Consider the following 22,865-nt stretch of genomic DNA (forward strand, 5'->3'; position numbering starts at 1 on the left):
TGTATATTGCAGCACATGGTGATGTCCGTATATACATTAACTACGATTTGAGACACATAAATGTAAATTTAATATAAAATGTAAATGGCGCTCTGTGGCGCGGCAGGATTTTGAACACGGTCCTGAGCCGTTGCTGGGCGCCGCGGACAGACGCCGAAAGGCGCCGCCGGTGTGTGTACTCTCATAGAGAATAATGTGTTCGAATTTAAAAGACGTGGCGCTGCGCATCCGGTGTGCGACCCCCTTTAGTCTTATATGCCTGTTTATCTCGGTCTGATACATGTATAAAAATAATAAATAGAAATCTCTTGGCAAAAGTAACTGGTGTAGCTTCCACGATTCAACCATAACGGGGGAAAGCATGATTTTCAAATCTACAAGGTTTGAGCTACTCTTCCTCTCTCCCACTGAGGATGATGACGCGTCTGCGGCTAATCATAAGAGACTAGAGTCATTAATTATGAAACTTCCCCTTTCCCTGTCTCCCTTAACAAAATGACAGTAGTTTCCCACTGATCAGATGCTTTACAGTTATATTAGCTGCCTGTCTAGTTATCTCCCTGTTGTGTTCTTGTACTCTGAATGGATTGTGGGCGTTGTTGCGGGATTGTTAGCGGGGTCCTGATGATGAGGCAGCGTGGCAGTGCAAGCCTGTCATGGCTTTGAAAGGAGGGAATGATTTAATTGATCCAATTTTTAATGCATGAATCATGCGGATGAGTCTCGCACAGGGGGCAGTCTTTCTGAAACGCCTGGTTTTGCAGGAGAATCATTCATCTTGCTTAGAGTGTCAAGAAGACCCTCATTTCAGCATAGGTCAAATCATATCATAGTTTTGAAAAATGCGAAAAGTCGTTTCAGAGTGGAGGGAGGATGGGGTGATGGGTAGGGTAAGAACAATTATAAACCTTATTAGCATGGCTCATGAATATTAATCAGAGGTCATAATGTTTGCCCAGTTGTCAGTGGGTTTATTTACCTTTTCTCTTTTTTTAACTAAAGTGATATACAGATCTTTTCAGCGAAGCGGTCACAGCCATGCTTCATCGTAAATAAAACACGACTATTGACCAATCAGCATCAACGACTGGAACTATCCATTTTATTAATTATTATACTATATCATAATATTCATTATACTTTTTAATACATTTATTTTAATTAATCTTCTAAGATCACAATACATTGCCAATAAACTTATCTATAATTTAAAGCACAAATACATGCTGAGCTGTTTGCAGACAATTACATAATATTATATTGTTTGACATTTTATTATATTATATACTTACTTTACTGTATATTATACTTAAAAATAAAATAAAATAAAAAAGTATTGCATCTTGAAAATCACAAAACATTACAAATACACACATTTTTTACACACATCTGTAACTTAATGCACAAATATTCTGAGCTACACTGAAGAAAATTATAAACGTAACACTTGTTTTTGCCCCCATTTTTCATGAGCTGAACTCAAAGATCTGAGACTTTTTCTATGTACACAAAAGGCCTATTTCTCTCAAATATTGTTCACAAATCTGTCTAAATCTGTGTTAATGAGCACTTCTCCTTTGCCGAGATAATCCATCCACCTCACAGGTGTGGCATATCAAGATGCTGATTAGACAGCATGATTATTGCACAGGTGTGCCTTAGGCTAGCCACAATAAAAGGCCACTCTAAAATGTGCAGTTTTATCACATAGCACAGTGCCACAGATGTCGCAAAGTTTTGAGGGAGCGTGCAATTGGCATGCGGACAGCAGGAATGTCCACCAGAGCTGTTGCCCATGAATTGAATGTTCATTTCTCTACCATAAGCTGTCCCCAAAGGCGTTTCAGAAAATTTGGCAGTGCATCCAACCGGCCTCACAACCGCAGACCACGTGTAGCCACACCAGCCCAGGACCTCTGCATCCAGCATATTCACCTCCACGATCGTCTGAGACCAGCCACCCGGACAGCTGCTGCAACAATTGGTTTGCATAACCAAAGAGTTTCTGTACAAACTGTCAGAAACCGTCTCAGGGAAGCTCATCTGCATGCTCGTCGTCCTCATCGGGGTCTCGACCTGACTGCAGTTCGTCATCGTAACCGACTTGAGTGGGCAAATGCTCACATTTGATGGCGTCTGGCACTTTGGAGAGGTGTTCTCTTCACAGATGAATCCCGGTTTTCACTGTACAGGGCAGATGGCAGACAGTGTGTATGGCGTTATGTGGGTGATTGGTTTGCTGATGTCAACGTTGTGGATTGAGTGGCCCATGGTGGCGGTAGGGTTATGGTATGGGGGCAGGCGTATGTTATGGACAACGAACACAGGTGCATTTTATTGATGGCATTTTGAATGCACAGAGATACCGTGACGAGATCCTGAGGCCCATTGTTGTGCCATTCATCCACGACCATCACCTCATGTTGCAGCATGATAATGCTCGTCCCCATGTTGCAAGGATCTGTACACAATTCCTGGAAGCTGAAAACATCCCAGTTCTTGCATGGCCAGCATACTCACCGGACATGTCACCCATTGAGCATGTTTTGGATGCTCTGGATCGGCGTATACGACAGTGTGTTCCAGGTCCTGCCAATATCCAGCAACTTCGCACAGCCATTGAAGAGGAGTGGACCAACATTCCACAGGCCACAATCAACAACCTGATCAATTCTATGCGAAGGAGATGTTTTGCACTGCGTGAGGCAAATGGTGGTCACACCAGATACTGACTGGTTTTCGGACCTCTTAAATAGAAGTAGTTCAATTTGTTAACACGCTCAGAGTAAGGATGGATGAATGGGAGTTTGATTGCAAGACAATCAGTGTCATACCACGTTTCAAACAATCCTCAGTCATGATCTCCATAAGTCAAGAAACCTAATTTGTTGCACACAAATATTTGAAAGGCTTTTGTCACTGATTGAAAGGCCGCTGCTCTATCAGCATCAAGGAAGCCATGCAACATCTTAGTGTCTTTTCACCATGTAGATGAACACCCACAACCGATGTTTCAAGGAATAGCATAGCTGATGTTAGACTAGCACTATACTGGATGACAACATCACTTCCTGATCCAACGTCACACCAATACTGATTTAAAATGAAGACGACAAAAAAACAGGTAAAAAAACAAAAATTGCCTTTAAAAAAAATCACATGCCAAAATTTGCAAAGATCACCTCAGACCTTGCGTTGGTATCAGAAATGGTGAAGAGAAAATATTACACAAGAGTTAATTCCAGCTCACATTCTCTGTTCCAGACACGATGACAGTTTGATGCTTTGGCTTCTTTTGGAACCATTTTCATTGCCGGAGAAGAAACATACAAGATAACTGGCCAATTTTTGTCTTAAACATACGTTTTTTAAAATGAATCTCTTGTTTATTGCACATTTATATAAAAGTAATATCCTCACAGTCTGTGTTGTTGGTCTAAATATCAGCATGGCCAAAGGCCGAATCTCAGCCATGCTGATAGCGCACTGAGAAGCCCTACAAGTGGATGACCTAGTTAGTGACTAGCACAGACAAGGCTGGAGAGGGATGTGTTTGGCAGTGGTATGTAGAAGCTTTGTAGGCAATCCCTTTGTAGAGCTTTGATGGAATTTGGTATCACGGGAGAGAAGAGGAGAAGAGCCATCCACAGCACTACAGAAGATCCAGCAAGAGCATATAAATGGCTCTGGATCAAGTGGAGTATCGCTGCTAGAGAACAATCGCAGACTTATCCAGCAGTCGCCTTTTACAGTTCCTCCTGAACCAAAACAATGAGCTCATGCTGCGTGCATGCCATATATTAATTATCGATCTGAAGGAAGGGTGAGATCTAATGCTTTCAAAGCTAGCTTGCTATTGCTAGCCTCTCCGAAATTGCCTACCCTACCTTTACACTTCAGAATGAGTCAACTATGCCCATCTATATCTAGCTAAAATATCCATTGAGTACATTAAAGGTCAACCATTGCATCCATAAGCTCCAACTAATGTATGGGAGGCAGAAATTCACTTCTTACTGGCAAGCTGGGCTCAAACAGCCACTATCCAGAAAAATAATGCATGGGAGTCAAGTGAGTTAGAAACTGAAGAGAAAAATCAATCAAGGTTTGACAACATGGAACAAAAAAGTATAATTTTCTTAACTCTGAGTGCAATGTTTAGCCATGCAGAAATGAATGTTTTCCTTTCACCATGAATTCCACTGATCATTCATCATTTTTTAGAGCCACTGCCAATAAGCATAGTTTGGTCTTTTGTGCATCTACAATGAAATGATAGAGAGTGATGACTCTCAATTGAGCCAAGGATGATGAACCTAGATGAACGTAAGCAGCTAAGTGGGAAGGAAAATGAAAAGAATCAAATGCAGAAATGTCAAGGTAGATTAAATGAAGTGACATGATGAGTAGGTGGTGAAAAATGGCTTTGGGTGTCAAAGCAGATGAAGAGTTATAGAGGCTGTTTCAAAACTAAGATCAACTCAATGCCACAGTTATATGTGCTGCTTTGAATGGCTACATTCACACAAATCAGGGTTTGAGACTGACAACCTTATTTACTCCTGAATTGCCATCATACAGGAGCAGATCAGTAAGTCATGGCAACATGTGTTTTATATTACTTTAACTCATCAAAATAAGTTAATCCATTTCAACTTTTTTTTTTTTACATGTTAAACAAGATTCAGCTCAAGTCAGTCAAGTCTCAGTTAATTTAAGTTAAGGGTGTCAGTTCACTTATATAATGTGGTGTCAATCTTATTTATGACCAAACTGTGTGTGAACCGAGCAGTATTTATCACTTTTCTCTCTATGCTCTTACCCCACGTGGATGATTCTTAAATTATAATAATTTAATAGTAAAATTTTGCTACATTTCAAATGTAAATACTAAACACTTTTAAATTAGGAAAAACATTGAAGCTTGTTTCCTCCACCAAATAATAATAATAAAAAAAAGTTATTGTGACATCTCACAATTTGGACTTATATTGAGTTTATAACTTGCAATTGACTTTTTCCTCAGAATTGTGAGATAAAAAGTCGAAATTACCCATTTATTTTTTTATTCTGTGGCAGAAACAAGGTTCCTTGGAAAAAACAATTAATGGAAAAAAAAAAAGTTTAAAGCTTAGATTATTAGAAGCCATGGAATATTACAATCTATCCTTTAAACCGGCAAAGCTTGGGTTTCACAGAAACATTAATCACCACATGCAGAATAATAAAATGATACTCTCACAATGTGACACTGTAAGATCCTATATGGGGCAACAAAGTTGTACATTTGGTAATTTAGATTCAGGTTCATATGTGCTCCATTTTCACCATTTATATGTCGACAATTATGGTGGAGTATCTTTGAACCTGAAAAATATTACATTCCTATTATTATAACTTGATGAGGTGGAAATTATGTGGTGTCATTTCAGTAGTGACCTTTTCCTGTTCAATCCATATTTTACACTAAAATATGCTGGTGTGGAAACCAGAAGAATGCAGTGGCAAAATGAACTACTTTACCCTTAATATTCAAAATAACGTGTGGTATCATCATACACCCACTTAAAAATGGTGTGTATGAATGGTGTATTTAACTGGCATTTAAAACACAATATCAGAGATGCTGAAATGTTGAGAACTAATATTTATATTTATTGTTCAGCGGACCGTCTTGCCATAGCGCCTATAAAAATGTGCATGTTGTGACAATTGCATCAGCAGATAATTACATCACAGCTATTCTGAGAGAGATGTAATTTGCCTACTCGCTAGAAAGAAAAACCGAAAGACTGAAACTATATTCTCAGTAAACCTCTCAATAACATGTCTCTCTTTCTTGAATTTCCCACCGTTTTAAACACACAATGATGTTTATGAAGGTAAGCGAAACAAAACAAATCAGCCAGGAGGGAAATAGACTGGACACACGGCACATTAGCGGAGAGCTGGAGACAATGGAGAGAGGAGGGGACACGGGTCATTTCTGTCATCTCACTGCCTCTATTACAGTGTGTTGCTGGTGCTTGTTTACAGAGAGCTTTTACATGTCAGAGGAGAACAGAGGAATTGGCCATCCAATTATGAGCCAGAGTAAATCATTTGACATTTCAGATTTATCATGCATTGTGATAAAAGATGTTAGATCTTAAAATACTGGGAGCCGTTTGAAGAAAGCATCAACAATGTTGGAAACACATTTATTATGGGTGTTAATGTGTCATCAATCAAGAGAATAGTTTTTGAAAGTCTCTTGGGCTCACTAAGAATGCCTTTATTATTTCAACAAAACAGTAAAACACTAGTAATATGAAATATCATTACAATTGAAAATATATTTTTTTTCAATTCAATATATTTAAAAATGTCATTTATTCCTGTGGTGGCAAAGCTACATTTTCAGCATCATTACTCCAGTCTTTTCTTCAGTGACATACAATCCTTAAGAAATCATTCTAATATGTTGATTCTTCTTATCAATGTTGAAAAAAAGCTTTGAAAGTGAAAAACAACTAAAATAAGAAGGTTCAAACAAAAAGACACAGGCCTGACCTTGAATGAAAAAAAAAAAAACATACTGAATTAAATATTACATTTTGATGTAGGAGACATCAAGTTTTTTCGTAAAACCAATAATCTGTGTTTTATTTACAACTTCGAAAAATCATTTTTGCAGAGTGAAGATAACACAAGAAGATATTTTGAAGAATGTTGGTAACCAAACATTTCTGGTGACCAGTGAAGTCCATTGTATGGACAAAAAACACTGACACATTTATTCACATGTTCTTCAGAAGTAAGAAAATGGATTTGGAACAACATGAGGGTGAGTAAATAATAACTGAATGAATTAAAAAAAAATGTATAACTTTTGTGAGACTTACACTGTGTTATAACCAGACGTGATGTAATGAGAATCAAGCGTCAAGTCATTTGTCCGTCCACACCAGATGCGACTACGAGACGCAACAAAATCAATCAAAAATCACAGCATGTGGGCGGAGTCTCTTTTCAAGCACACTGCACTCGCAACAAAATTGAACTGTTATAAAAATGAAATAAATTACACTACTTTAACATTATTAAAAATACATACTTAGTGAATGACCAATCTTTGTCATAGAATATGGACGCGTAGTGTCTGATGTCACCCATAGGTTTCTGAAGAGCATTTTTAAGCCAAAAGTGGGCGGAGCCGGCAGTCGCCATCTTGGCAGCGCGTCACTCCCAGATAACCAAAAATGGGCAAAGAGGCGGGACGTGGGTGGAGCTAATGTGCCTGGTTGCTGAAACCACGCCCGCCTAACTCGACGTGATCAAGTTAGCTCAGGCTAAGGAGCTAATGTTATACGCTACTGGCAGTACCGTTGCAAGGGCTGTGCCAAGTGTGCGACCGCACTCGTGCTAAAGTGACAGCTGACTTGATGTAGTAAAGCCAATAGTTAAAGTTGATGTTTTTGCCCTTTGAAATAGTTAAAAGACATAGCTAAAAGTGAGAATATGTGTATCGTTCGTGATGCTGTATTATTCTGTTAGTTAAAAATGTATTATGCAGTAACTTACAATATTGCTCTGAGTGTGTGACAGTGATTCATGCGCATACATGTCAGTCAGCGCTGCATCGCACGTCAAGTTTGTAGAGAGCTTTATTCAGTCCATTAAAAATTCTGATTTTGGCCACCTCTCAAATGGGTCAAACCATAGATATTACCTAAGAAGTCACAATAAATGTGCTAGAAATCCGCGCTCATTCAAGGATGTGCATTTATTGCATGGACGGAGAAAGCACTGACACTTGCAGGATTTCATCTGACGGTACGCGCACAAAGTTTTTATTTTATTTAACACTAAAAAGTTAAATACGCATATATAGTCTATCTGTTCCGTGAGAGCAACGGTACCGCAGAACGAGTGTAGCCTCTATATCTATAGACGTTTTTAAATCTGAAAACTCCAAAAACCCACAAAATTGTCAGACATCCATGAGTGCATGTTCACAGAGGAAAACAACTGGAAAACAGCGCTGGTTGTTCTCTCGACAGAATATGCTAATTAATGTCTAGAAGATAACTACACATCAGCTACATAAATTCATCAACTAACCATTCAGAAATGTCCAGTTGCATTCTACATGTCACTTCTTGAGTATCTCCATCATTGACTCTGTTGACATCATCTGACTCCGGTTTGAACATAAAAGGCTAAAAGTTTTTGAAATTTTCAGTGCATGTCTGTGTGAGGTAAAAGGACACAAGCTCTTGAAGCTCCGCCCCCTGTGCTGGGAGCAGCAGCTCATTTGCATTTAAAGGGACAGACACAAAACGGTGCGTTTTTGCTCACCCTCAAAAAGTGACAACTTTAATCTGTGGGGTATTTTGAGCTAAAACTTTACATACACACTCTGGGAACATCAAAGACATTTTTTACATCTTGTGAAAAGGGCATTATACCACCCCTTTAAGTCAAGAGGAAGAGAGAAAGCTTCAAGCAAAAGAAAATATTTTAACTTCTACTTTTGCTAAAGACTCTGACTGAGAAACCCCAAAATTGGTAAGGGAATTATACAGGTCCACCACAATCAGTGAGCCAAATTTGAAAACTTTCCTTCAAACGGTTCTGAGGACTGCCATAGACTCCCAGCCAGAAGAGTAATAAAAAAGAATGGCAAAAAAAAAAAAAAGAAGAAAACAGCAGGGACACGCAACTTTAGTGCTTGGCCCGTAACTATGACAGTAAAAGGCTTTCATTTGGTTCCCTTTATGTTGTGCAATGACATTTGAAAGTTTTATCTTTAACACAGAGGGCAGGAAGAAAGACTGCCTCATGCTATGCTTGCAGAAGCCTGTGAAGAGGCAACGTAGGGGAGAGTTCTTATCTCTGAAAGTGAGCAGGACGAATTGGAGAGCGCTCGAGCAAGTCGCACAATGTCATTACAATAATGAGGGCTATTTTTTTTATTATTTTTTTACCAGTGAAAGTGGGAATTTAGTTTCCTTTAGGCAGAGAACAGAGATACAGAGGTGGACAATGAAAGCAGCTAATGATGACAGACACATGAAAAAGCTGTTTGTTCTCTGACAAAATGAGACTTGAGACAAACACAGAAGACACAGATCAAACCTGAAAAACACAAGGGTCATACTATGGGCAAGTAAGAGCGACAGAGGATTCCTAAACATCTTAGAAAACCATTAAGCTGCCATCTTAAACCAGAATCCTGGTTAAAACATCACACTCAGTTTGTGGACTATGAGTAAATCAATCAATTTGACCACATTCATTACATTTTCATTTATTAAATACATTGTCTAATGTGATTAATATAAATGTCAATATAAATGTACGATGTTACCATGTTTAAATCAAATCCATAAATCCATCCCCCATGATTTCACAGATTTTGTAAGCAAAGAAAGAGTCTGGGCCTGCTAATGAGTAACGGCTGCATAACACTGACACTTGTCAGGGCATTCATGTCCCATGGTAAATTTAGGAGCATGAGCAACATATACAAGTAAATTGTTACATTATCTAAAGGAAATTGTTTGCCTATGCAAAACTCAAAGTCTCAATGTTTTTAGCGTGCTTTGGGAGTTGCTATGTGGTTTCTGAAGTTTTCGGAGTGGTTTTTTAGTACATTGCTATGTGGTTGCTAAGCTGTTCTGGGTAGTTGCTTACTAGCGCACAAGACACCAAGAGCTCACACAAAGGTTCCTAGATATGGCTCAATTCTTGACTTTGACTCTGAGGGTAAAAGTGTGTGTGTGTGTGTGTGTGTGTGTGTGTTCCCACAACACAAGGATAGTAATAGCAGAAAATGTTGATCTTGTGGGGACATTTTCTGGTCCCCATGAGGAAAACAGCTTACAAATCATACTAAATGATGTTTTTTTGAAAATGTAAATATGCAGAGAGTTTTCTGTGATGGGTAGGTTTAAAGTTAAGGTATAGAATATACAGTATTCAAAAAAAAAAAAAAAATCATTATGTCTACAGAAAGGCGCCATAAAACATGGAAACCCAACGTGTGTGTGTGTGTGTACCTAACATATTTTGGGGACAAATCTGCACCCAGAAGTGAGCTAAATATGACAAAACCTTGTTGATAATCCCCAATTGGGGATTGATCTGACAATCCCCAATTGTAAGTGTGTGTGTGTGTGTGTGTGTGTGTGTGTGTGTGGGGCCACTCACTTAGTAAGGGTCGACTATGGTCCATAACGTCTTCCTCCAGACCCGGGTTGAAACTGTAGCTGCTTCGATCGCTAACCAAGCTGGAAGGGCTTTCCATGTGAAAGCTGGTTAGAGTTTGACTGGTGTTACTGGACAGCAGGGGTGTTTGCACTTGGCCTCCACTCGATTCTGAGTGAAAAGACTTTCACAATTAAAAACATTCAAATCAAAAGAAAATTCTAAATTCAAATTCAACGTTTAGCTGAAGAGGGGAGTGTTTAAGGGAAATGTATATGGAAAAAGTAATCTTTTTACAGTCCCATGGTATAGACATTAGTAGCACACTTATTACACAAAGCAGTTATAAAGGCAAGCTTTTGTTCAACTTCGTGGGTTTTTATTTAAAAAAATGTGTGTGCATCAAGCTGTAAAACAAAACTGAGCTTTAGGGGGATTCACGTTTTCTGTGAAACAAGGTAGATCTAAGTATCTATGTATAAATTCGTACACGTTTATGTGAGTAGGTGGGAGTGTTTGTGTGAATTTGCTAGTGAATTTCTAGGAGGCATGTGTTTACCGGAATCTCTCCTTTGATCGGTCTCGGACATGAAGGTCTTCCTGTCACTGCTGCATTCACTGAGCTCGGCATCACTGCCATCGCTTTCACTTACGTAAACTTTAGAGAGAGAGAGACAGAAAGACAAAATGTGACAGTTAATAAAAGAGAAGAAAAAAACAACAACAGTGGGTGATACAAGATAAAAAGCATGGTGTTGTATAAACACAGGGATATACAGAGGTCTGTATGAACATTAAAGGGATAGTTCACCAAAAATTGAAAATCATGTCATAATTTCCTCACCATCAAGTTGCTGAACACAAAAGATGATTGAAGAATATGGGTAACCAAACTGCTTTTGTTTTCAGCAGAAGAAAGAAATTCATACAGGTTTGGAACAACTTGATGGTGAGTAAAAGACAATTTAAATTTTTTTGGATAAACTATCCCTTCAAACATAGACTGAAAGACACTGTCCACTATCCAACATCACTAACACTGATAAATAGGTAAGGATATTAAATAGCAGTCCCAAAATAGTTTTGTTAATACAATAAAGTTAGCTATAAAATTGATATGAACCACCAGTCATTAAAAATATGGAAAATAACAGTGAAAATAGTGGTATTTTGGGTTAAGGTTACAGAAACTCCTGTTACCATGGTAAATACACAATACTAACATGATCTGTTAATGAAACATAAGGAGACTGATTCTGATTAATAGAATAAACTTGCAAATCCTCCCCATCAAACACACGACTTACTAGTTATGTAATTTATTGGTATTTTTGGCAATTTGGTAAAAGGTTACAAGAGCATGCTCTTAATTTCATTTATTCTTTTCATATAGTGAAGTGATACACAGTGTGCACTTGCATATTAGCATGCACAATTAAGAAGTAAGAGCTGAGAGCACAGTATACTGAATATACTAAGCGAATATTGAGTCAGGACAAAGCATTTTTTCAGGCATGCTTTACTTAAACTGCGTCTGACAGAAGACTTAACAGAGTTCGTGTACCATTCAAAATAAAAGTCTTGCATCAGAAGAACATTTAGAATGACGTTTTTTGTTGTCGTTTTTTTGTTGCCTTTTCCACTCAAAAGGTCTTGCAACCGACCAGTTGAGAAACGCTGTTCTACAGCACAGTGACATCAAGTACATGAATGCATTCATTCTGAAACAATCTGTAAAGCGGCTCACGGCAGCGCGAGAAGGTAAATTGGAAAATAAAAAGCAGAACAGAGGCATGGGCACAGAGAGACAAAAAATGAGTGTGCCTCTACAGTAATATCATTCCCTTCTTCATTCCACTGTTTCTCCTTTCATTGTCTGAGCAGAGGCAGGTAAGGATACCCTGAGGAACTTCTGAGTGGCTTCAAGTGGACATGGACCTTGAGACTGTCTTTCCAAAGCCTTCATCATCCCAGCAGCACATGCTTGCCCCCGATCAGCGGCTTGAGCCCAAGCTGAAAATTTATATTTTTATCGGAGAGAGAAAAGGCAAGCTTCGGATCAGCACCATTCTGCCTTCCAATTTGCTGCACCCCATCTGCCATGGTTTCAATCACAGAAAGGAGGATGGAGGTGCAGTGTTGTGGTATGTGTGAGCAAGTGAGAGAGAGAGAGAGAGAGAGAGAGAGAGAGAGAGAGAGAGAGAGAGAGAGAGAGAGAGAGAGAGAGAGAGAGAGAGAGAGAGAGAGAGAGAGAGAGAGAGAGAGAGAGAGAGAGAGAGAGAGAGAGAGAGAGAGAGAGAGAGAGAGAGAGAGACAGAGACACCCATCTCCAGTCACAGACTCTCTTTCTCTCATTCTCTATACCACCCACCTTTCCAATCTGGTATGATGAAATACGACTGTAGAGCAGCAAATTCTGTCGTAATGCTGAATAATTGTTACACACACGGGTTTGTTTGCCCTGGTCTACTGTTCAAACCATCAAAACACTTGGGTTTGTAGTGTATTTGTGCATGCATTTTCATGTTTACCAAAATCATGGGGAAGGGGCTAAATATATTTTACAAAAGTATTTCTGAGACAAATCTAACCGAGATTAAAAAAGTGTGCATGTTTTTTACTGTGTATGATTGCAGAAAATATATACTGTAGCCTATATGTTTTCACTGAACATTGATGGATTAACAAATTTTGTGGGAAAATAAAGTTTGTTTTGCTTAAAAATCTTATGAGATGGAGATGGAGGCCTTTTACCTCAAGTGTGGGACAGAGCAAAGGAAAGCCAGTATTGATACAAATATTTTAGGTAAAGTAATATGTTTCGCATAACATATAAGTTAACACTTTTTCAAATCAATCACAAAATGTAATATGGTAAAAAGTAGTAAAAATAATTATGATATTTTATTATATGATATCATTAATATCTAATTTTAAATATAATAGTTTCATTATAAATATGGCGATTATCTCTTTGATGGGCTACTGTACTTAATAAATTATATTAAACATCTGAATCTAACTATGTCATGTCACCAAAAGAAAACCAATGTATCATGTAAATTATTGTGCCTTTAGCCCCAACAGCAAGGACACTTTTTACCCCAAATACCATCATTTCAAAACCGGCCTGATTTCATGTAATTTGAAGCCGGCATTAGAGTGCTGTGCTGTGCTGTTCAAAAACCAAGTAATCCCTTGGTAGAGGAAAATAAATGTCTTAACCCTTAAATGCAGGGTCTTTAGTCATTCACTACCCTCCTCCTCATTCATTTTTTAAAGTTAGACATGAACCTTCTTAGTTTTCCTTAATCAGTTGATTATAAACAATATAACAAGAAAAAAATTAACTATAAAAGAATGTCTGTATTTTCATAAATGATTTGTGAAAATTGTATAGGGTCGCTAACGACTCGAGGTGTGTAACAGTGTAATAAGTACAGCATGTTTTTTTCATGCAATTCACCTTTATTTCACAAGGTGGCAATGTCTGATACACAACAATGAAGTGACGTTTCACTAAAGTAGGAAATATCATCAGCAAAACTTGAAATGGCCCAGCGATTTACTGCAGAACAAGTACTGAATCAAATTACTGCAATCAAATATTATTGTCACTGTCACTTGTTGGTGGATCTGGTGAAGAAGCTGTAAGCGATCAAAATACTGATTTTGAAGATGTTGAAAATGACAGTTTCGAGAATATGTTTGAGATCGCGAATATAAGCCACATGCTGAATGTACTGGGAAATGAGCTCAAACGAGGACCGTGATTACGGTATAAAACATCTGCTTAAACTGAACCCTTCCAAGCTCCAAACATAACAATATATCCTTCTGTAATTTTTTCTAATAATCAAGAGAGTTTTATATTATCGCGACAGGTAGAGATCCATCTGTGTTAGATATAGTTCAGAGTCGTTTAAGACCCGAATATGTAATAATGATTGGCGAAACATTCATGCATGTAAGGGTTAAACCGTCAGAACTAGACTAAAAGTGGTTGCTTGTTTAAAGTTGGCATGAAACAGAAGTTGTGATAGTCTTTTCTTTTAAATTGTGAAAGAGTGAAACAGCTTCTCGAACAAGAAAAAAAAACTAAAGCGGGACTTGAATTTCCCCATCAGGAATTGATTGGATGGTTGTGGTTTGCTAAGGGGGAGGGGACGTTATTTTGATTAAAGAATATGAGGGCACATTAATAGAAAAAAATAAAAAATGATGATGTGCAGAGACAAATAATTTATACAAAAAACATGCAATATTCCACAAATTTTTTATAATTGTCCATTTTGATTTCATGGTGACTTTAAAGGCCCCCGAGAAATCAAAATTTACGTTTTTTAGCTCTTAGGATGAATATGTTAGCCTTAAGGTTATGAATAAGCTAGTGTGTTCCAAAACAATGACAAAATTCGCATTTAGGAGATATAAGCATTCAAAACTTACAGTCTCTCACTTCCGCTAAAATGGATCACGGATTTTCATGACGTCACCGCAGACTTCAGCTTCTCATCACATCTTCTGTCCAATCAAATGCTCTCTAGAATCTGTTGCGTCCTGCCCCCTATGCTATAAACACCACCTGGCAAAAGCGACCGTGGCTGTACCTGACCGTACGTTTGGTAGTAATCGCATGTTCAGTGTCAGATGCTCATACTCATCAGTTAACTGTCGGAGTTACTGGAGTAACATATACTCCGGGATATTGTTTATTTCGAGTCGGAGTGACTGTCAGGCACGTCCGAAAGCGAGTAACTTTAGAAAACTGGATCAGCGCGCCACTGACTCTGTTTTAACACTAGAACTGCCATGGCGGTCATTTTGACTGTTTTGAATTTTATATCTGCAATAACTTTGTTGAAAAAATAAATAAAATCCTGCTGGTACCTGACTTTTCCTAAAAGTGTCTGTATTTTCATTTAAAATGCTTTTCACATAAATTACACATAAGGCAAAAAACCAAATGAACATATTTACCTATTTCGGCCATAAACCGTCATATTGACCGCACTGAATTTCGCGGTATTATTATACATATACCAATATACACAACAATAAAAAGTGGTAAAAAATACACAAAACATATTCCACAACAAATCATTTAAATGTAATGATATTCAGAACAGAACAATAACAAATAAATAATCCATAAACAAGCCAAAATGAAATCGGTTAGGCTACTTTCAAGCGAAAGTGAAAGTAAGCGCCGTTGGGCTCACGTAACTCTCTAATTAGAATTAAAATGTTTCAACATGCGATGTATTTGGATGGTAAACTATTCTTTATTATAGGCTTTGTACTTCACTCGTGTTCCAAAATCGACTGAAAAAATCATCCTTCACATGCGCAAAATGGTACGAATTGTAGCCTAGGCTACTGACTATATCGAGCAGTGGATTTTTTATATGTTAGGTTGACTAGGCTATTTTATTATTATATTTTATTATGGCTGTAATGAACGGGCTGCGATGTCAAGATTGCAATGGAATATGGTGTGTGTGTGTGTGTGTGTGTGTGTATGTGTGTGCGTGTGTGTGTTTGTGTGTCGGCGGGCGCGGACGCGATCGAGTGTAAACATGAAAACAGGCTACTCCGTCATTTTGTTCAGGACATCTACTGATATTATTATTGATAGATGTATAATTAAACTTGTTTAAATGTACAGTTTGGCGTTGTTTTGTTTTTAAAAGACATCCTAATACAATAAATGCATTAATCTCTCAATTGGGTATTTATCATTAAAGATATAGAGTTTTGAATCTAGCGGTCAAAATGACCGCTTGCGGCAGTTCTAGTAGTTATGGAATTTTGGCACTTCTAGTGTTAAACTATTCAGTTTGATTTGGTGAACTGGTTCGACCGGTTCTTTTTTTCTTTTCAAAAGAACGATACGTTCACGAACCGGACATCACTACCGTTGCCACGTCACGGAGCAATATGGGTTGGAGATGTGTGTTCGGTTGCTCAAACGATCGAGTTTTATTCCGTTTGCAGAATGAAATAGCTAGAATTTATTCACACCTCTAACATTACTATTGAATCCAACGTATCAGCGCTTCTATGGTGCTGTCAAGAAGACTTGCAGTCTGTGAGGTAAACTAAAACCTATTGGTTTTTTGAAAAGGAGGAGTCATTCAATATGTCCCGCCTTAGCTTCCTGTTTCAGTGGAAATTACTTCAACGCATCATACAAAGCTGCGCGTTTCAAGGCACTTCAGTGGGTCTTTAAGCTGCCTGCATATGGTGTTTTTAATCAGTCTGTCTGAAAACAAAGTTGTGTTTATAAGATATCGGGTTAACACAGCAAGTGCTTATGAGGATATCACTTTACATGTCAGCCAATCTGTCATCCTGCCTCCAGAATAAACTGCAATATGGACTAAACCTTGAGGTCCATTCAAAGGTCTGGCTACACAAGACGTGAATAACAGTACGTGGTTTAGTGGATCACACCCTGACGGGCTAAATCCTTCTGATGAATCAAGTATATTATACCATAGTGTATTCTTGCGTAACAAGACCTTTACACTGACCGCCGGACCGCCCAGAGCCAGTCTGACTGACATGTAAAGCAACCAATCACAGTACATTTTGTTCAGCATCATGCTGAAAATGTAATGTAGATGTCCCTTGAATAAATGACTATGTAAAACTCCATAGAAAACTATTCTATAGTCAATGCCACAAATTTGACAAATTTCATATACTTTTGAAAATCCAGTATTTAGTTGATCCTAATAAGCGCTCATTGTCTCAGTTGTAAACATGACAGCTTTCTTCTTCCATGAGGGGGTTTGGCGTAATGGCGGCTTTGTTAAAGAACGCGACACACATCTCCCGGAAATCGTATAGAATTCAACAAATCAGATGATGACTTCGAAACTCCCTAAGTGTTTGCAATTTTGCGTGCCTTATGCATCAGATGTGCAGCCAACAGTCCGTCATCATGACGTCTGAGGCTGAGACATAGTTGCTAACATTACATAACATCCACTAGAGTTTCTTGGTCATTATTCAGATAATAGCAAAGAAAGAAAACAAAAAAACAAAAAACATACTTCTTGGATATTTCATCTGAACCAACAAAAATGAAATAAACCATAGTATTATTATTATCTCTACCTAGACACCATGTGTAACTAAGACACCTGCAGACGATTGTCATTTCCCCCAGCCTGTTATTTACAGTTGCCTCCTGATATTCAGAAACGTTCAGTCACATTACTAGTAATGACAGCTGAGGCCAGACAACAGAATGAAGAAAAACTAACCTCTGCTAGGGGCCAGAGTACTTCAGCTGACAGTACTTCAGCAGCCAACTGAAATGTCACTAGACTTACAGTTAAAGGTCTCTGCAATTATGAAGTGATTGTTTATTTTCAGTCAAACTAGAGACAGGCATCCACAGGGCTTCAGTCATAAAGCAGATGTGTGGAGCAGATACAATTAATATGAACTTAATCTCTGTATACATCCTAACCTCTGTCTTTCTGTAACAATAAAGAATGGTTTACAGACACCATTTGATTAGGGATACTGTGTATGGAAGCTTATTATATTTCCGCCACAAAATAAAACATTTTAAAAGATAAATTGCGACTTTCTCTCACAATTACGAGTTTACTGAGAAATTCTGAGAAATAAAGTCAGAATTGCGAGATATAAAGTCAAAATTGTGTGTTATAAAGTCAGAATTGTGAGATATAAATTCACAATTGCGATAAACTACAAATTCAGACTTTTTTCCTCAGAATGGCAAGTTTATATCTCACAATTCTGACTTTATAACACACAATTGTGATTTTATATCATGCAATTCTGAAATTATTATCTCCCAATTGCGTGTTATAAAGTAGGCCAATTTCCACTGACATTGTGTTTTCTCGGGATTATACCATTAAACGTTGAATTATCCTTACTGTGTCATAAAAAGATTTTATTCTAAAGAGATCTACTAACCTTCACACACAATCTATAAGAGTCCTCTCTGTAATATACATTTCTGTTTTATGGTCTCTTGTCACATGACAACAAATTGGCTTCTTGCATATTTAGTTACATAAACAGATCCTACATTGGATCATATGCGCCGTGCAAGTAAATCATACAAGTGTCCTCACGACACTGCAAAGCTTGCAGAGATTTACAACAACCAGTGACCTTTGGCGGAGACAACAGAAATGATTGCATAGTGCTGTAAATGAAATACCTGTTTTTAAGCCAACAATGCAACCACACTTCCCTTTGGAGACTTTAGGTGTGTCCCAATCTGTGCACTATTCCATGGCGTTTTGTAATATAAATAGTGTGAGTAGTATATTCACACAAAAACTACACATAAAAAGAGTAGACTTTAAATACCTGGACGATGCACTTCCGAAAAAAACGAAGTGTGGAATGTTGGACATTTCACACCCTCAACTGCTTTATTTACGTAGCAGAGGCTATCAGTCTCCGATGTTGAATGACAAAATAACCTTTTTAAATAATACAATAATACACTACACAGTTGTGCGCATAGTGTTTTGCTAGACATCATCAACACTGGTCACATAATGTCTGTTGTCAGCTCTATCAATGAGCTAGAATATACACCAAAATCTTTTGTTCCACAGTGACGTGGTGTATTTACTACATGCAAACGCTCACCTTGGTACAAGCTGCTCACAGAAACAATGACCAGTTCCGAGGTTAACTTACTTGAGCCAAAGGTATAAACCGTCATGATGACCTTCTGAACTGACAGTGTATAAATGTTCTTAAAGCCAAACTATGCATCAATAACAGCTGAATAATCTGAACCTTGAATCATACATTTGAAAATTCTTAAGGTTTGAATGTTTTTTCCCCCCTGTAAGGTTAAACACTCTCACTCCCACATGCCCTCAGGTTAAGGTTTCAGTATACTGTAGACCACTATTACTCTACATACAGTACTTGGCAAAAAGTGTGTACTGTAGGTGCATATTAGATACTTTTTTAGTTCTTCTATTAGTTTCTTCTTAGTTCAGAGGGTACATTTTTGTTCTGTTATTGTGAAGACACCATTGGGTAATTGTATGTGATCCTCTCTATGAAAAATCAATCAAAAATGTATCCCCCCCCAAAAAAAGGCACTACAGATACACATAAATGTCACCGTATTGATAAATGAGGAAGCAGGAAACAAGAGGCTTCTTGTGCACTGATTTAGGGGAATAATTTACTTCTCCGATTTGGTATGATTAAATTAAATTCTGGGATCAATATGTGCTTAAATAAAAAAAACATCGTGCTACTGTGTGTAACTAAAGTATTTACAGCCTTTAACACTTCACCACAAGACACTGGACCAAATATATGTTTACAAGCAATAATCCTTTCGCTATGATGAGAAGAATTCGTTAAAAATCTAAAAGATAGTAAATTCTTACCTCCCCAAAGGCCTTACCCAATAATACTCTGCATGCAGCAGTGTTCTGGGCAATTTCTAGTATCATCTGAAGAATGTTTGTAATAATGATTCCTTTTTAGGTCTTTTATTTCTAAAAAGCAGAAAAATAATCTACTCCATATCTTACTTAAGTCATCTTTTGCTTATTTGCAGCTTTTCACTAACAGGTGTTACCTCCCAGTTTAGAAATGGGTAACGTTGGTCAACAAGTCTATTAATGTGGTTCACTGCAGTAGTTTATCTAGATTTTGTGTTGTTGTATTGAATTTTTTAGCAATGATGATTTAATTATTGTGCTAACAAAATGTTTTAGACTTTCAACATGGTAAAACTCTTATAAACGTTTTGTTTTAATTATTATTCTCAAGACCCCTGTATTTTGTTTCATTGCGCACAACCACGTGTTTGATGATAAAAAAAATAAAACAATAAAATAAAAAAACACTCCCTGAAAAATGCATCCAATCAGGTTCAGCTGAACCTGAAACCAGGCAAATTATACAGAACTATATTCAGTTATTCAGGCAACCATCTGACATTTAATTTTTTTGCATCCCTACAAAATATTCAAGCAAAACATTCACATGAGCTAAATATATTAGAATTCTGTGTCACCAACATACACGTCGTTAGCAACACATTTATGGGAAACTCTCAGAGCCCATCAAAACGTCACAAAATTTGTGTCTTCTCAGACAAAATGGGATTCACCGCTGTCACAGACTCCCTTGTGATCAGTAATTCTAAATAAGAGCTCATTACCCACCCGACCGGCGCATTATCATCCCAAATCTGTTATGGCTGCCAGTAGCTGGATTTTCATGAAATTACAATGAGTTGTATTTTCCAAATTTACATACGTTTAGCCCGATTAACCCACCAGAATTAATTCATGAGTGTATATAAATGATTCTGGCAGGCAGAGTCCAGAGAAGCATCAATGTTGATGAAGAAAAGTTGTGCTTAAGCTGTGCTTATGGTTTATGGCAGATAAGATGCACTGTAAGGTGCTTCTATTGCCAGAGTAGTTATTGGAACCTTATGTATATAGTGCTTTATATGATACAGATTGCTTCAAAGCAGCTTTAATAAAGAGGAAAATAACAACCAATAATTATCAAAATTTGTACTAAGGGTATGTTCACACTTGTAGTTTGGTTCACTTGGTTTGGACCAAAAAAAAAAAAAAAAAGGTCCCGGGGGCCGGTTGCATAAACTGTTTTACCTTTTAGGTTGCAATACCTAAAAGTAAGACTGATTACCTCTAACTAACTGCTAGCTGATCATAGTTCTTAAGACACAGTCTTAACATAATGGCTATGATTATGCAACTGGCCCCTGTGGTCTTCACATTGGCATTTTTAACACTGAACCTAAAGGCAAAGGGATATGTTCAAACCTGATTGGTCTGCTTTCATGGCATACATTTTGCGCCAGAACTTACTGAACATCCAAAACAATGCTTGTTGTATGTGCGTAACCAACATATGATGGTATTTTGACCAGCTGAGAACTCGTGAAGAGCTTCTAAAATGTGTAAAGGAGTCAAAACAGCGGCAGGAATCCCTCCGTCACACACACAAATGAAGATCTGCCGCGAGGAGACACGGTTCTGATGCCTGTACTGAACTGTGATGGGGAACATTGAGAATATGATGAGAAAAAAAACAGGCATGCTTGAGGCATTCTGTCCTTTTCTTGTGACATCATGTCCTGTTTTTTGGTTTGTTTACATGTCTTTGGTCCTTGTTGCGTTCATATTTCAGTCGAACCGCACCAGAGTTCGTTTGGAAGTGGACCGAGACCCATCTTTTCAGGGGTCTCGGTCCGCTTCTTTGGTGGCACCAGGGTTCAGATGGCAGCGTTCACACTTATTCAAATGATACGCACTAACAGATCAATCGCACCAGGGTTTGTTTTAATTGAACCAAACATGCCAAGTGTGAACGCACCCTAAAATGGATGACTTTGAGTCATATAAAACAACTTTACCAAGCCGAAGTTTAATTTATGAAATCTCTGTTTAAATCTGAAAGCAGCTGAGCAGAACGTTTAGATAATCATCTTTCTTCTTTCTGTCGTGTCCCCCAGAGCATCTGGGACGGGAAGAGCTTCACCTGCATGTTCAATGACATCAGAGTGAGTGAAACTGCACCCAGTCTAACAATCAGCGGAACAGAAATATTCAGTCGAAAGTGTATATTGCTCCGTTATATTTGTTGAGATGTGATGATTTTGACCTGTCAACATTAAAAGATGTTCCAGATTAAATACAAGTTAAGCTTTATCGACAACATCTGTAGCAAGCTGACGGATCCGCAGAAGGTTTAATTGCAGAAATCTGAAGCTTGCATTTTGTTAAAGCACTTCTTAATTTCAATCCAATGTTTTCCATTGCACTTACAAACGGAGGGATGAGTGAGAATAATATTGTGGGAATTTAATTTACAGTAAGCCAGAGATGACGACTTTTATTAAATCTGTAATATTTCTTTAAATAAATTCTTCTCTGTCTCTGCAATGTTTTGTAATACTCTCTGAGAACAAGTTTTTAAACAACTGGCTTCAAAAGACTAGAGCAAACATGCTCTGTTTAATCAGATTTCAACTAGATCAATACAGATTTAGTATTATTGTATCAACATTATTGCGCTTGGTCACAAAAAAAGCCTTAGAAACATTTACTCTCAGCTTGCTGAGTAAATACACACCAAAAAAAGAAAAGAAAAAAAAGACAGAAGGCGTATAAAATGTCCTGAAATAACTGCACAAATTCAGGTTTTGTTTTTGTCTTTTCATTATTCCACAAAGAATGTTTTACAATAGACAATAGTTAACATCTATGTGCTGCAGATTTAACCCTTCTCTTCTGTGGATCAGATCAATTTGATCTACACAGGGTACACAAATTGACGCCACAAGCCTAAGAGTGGCAGTAAAGCATTTTATATGGATTTTTTCAAATCATATCTGTGGAAGATGTTTTAGATTGAAAACCTGAGAAAAAAGAATAAATTCCCAAGAATGTGCTGGTCGCTCTTTTCCATACATTCAACAGGGACCAAATCCTTTAAAAAACAAAACAAGGATGCTGTCCTGAAAATCTGAACATTTTAAAACACAAGGCATCATCCACAAACCAAAAATGGGGATCATACACTAATTGACTGAGGACCACAAGACTTTTGATCTTTCAACTGCTACTGCACAAAATCTGCAGAATGGCTCTGACTTTTCA

At 37.7% G+C, this 22,865-nt stretch overlaps 1 protein-coding gene across 3 annotated transcripts in view; it reads right to left on the bottom strand.

Moving 5' to 3' along the window:
• The window catches only part of doc2b (double C2-like domains, beta), a 227,755-nt gene that overhangs the window by 146,465 nt on the left and 58,425 nt on the right, over positions 1–22,865 (bottom strand). For all 3 annotated transcript variants that reach the window (XM_084415425.1, XM_084415426.1, XM_084415424.1), the window contains exons 7-8: positions 10,751–10,849; positions 10,195–10,362 (exon numbers count right to left, since the gene is read on the bottom strand). In XM_084415425.1, the coding sequence (XP_084271551.1) occupies positions 10,195–10,362; positions 10,751–10,849 (267 nt within the window). The remainder of the gene's footprint in view (positions 1–10,194; positions 10,363–10,750; positions 10,850–22,865) is intronic.

Source organism: Rutilus rutilus, assembly GCF_951802725.1.
Source record: "Rutilus rutilus genome assembly, chromosome: 7".
Taxonomy (NCBI): domain Eukaryota; kingdom Metazoa; phylum Chordata; class Actinopteri; order Cypriniformes; family Leuciscidae; genus Rutilus; species Rutilus rutilus.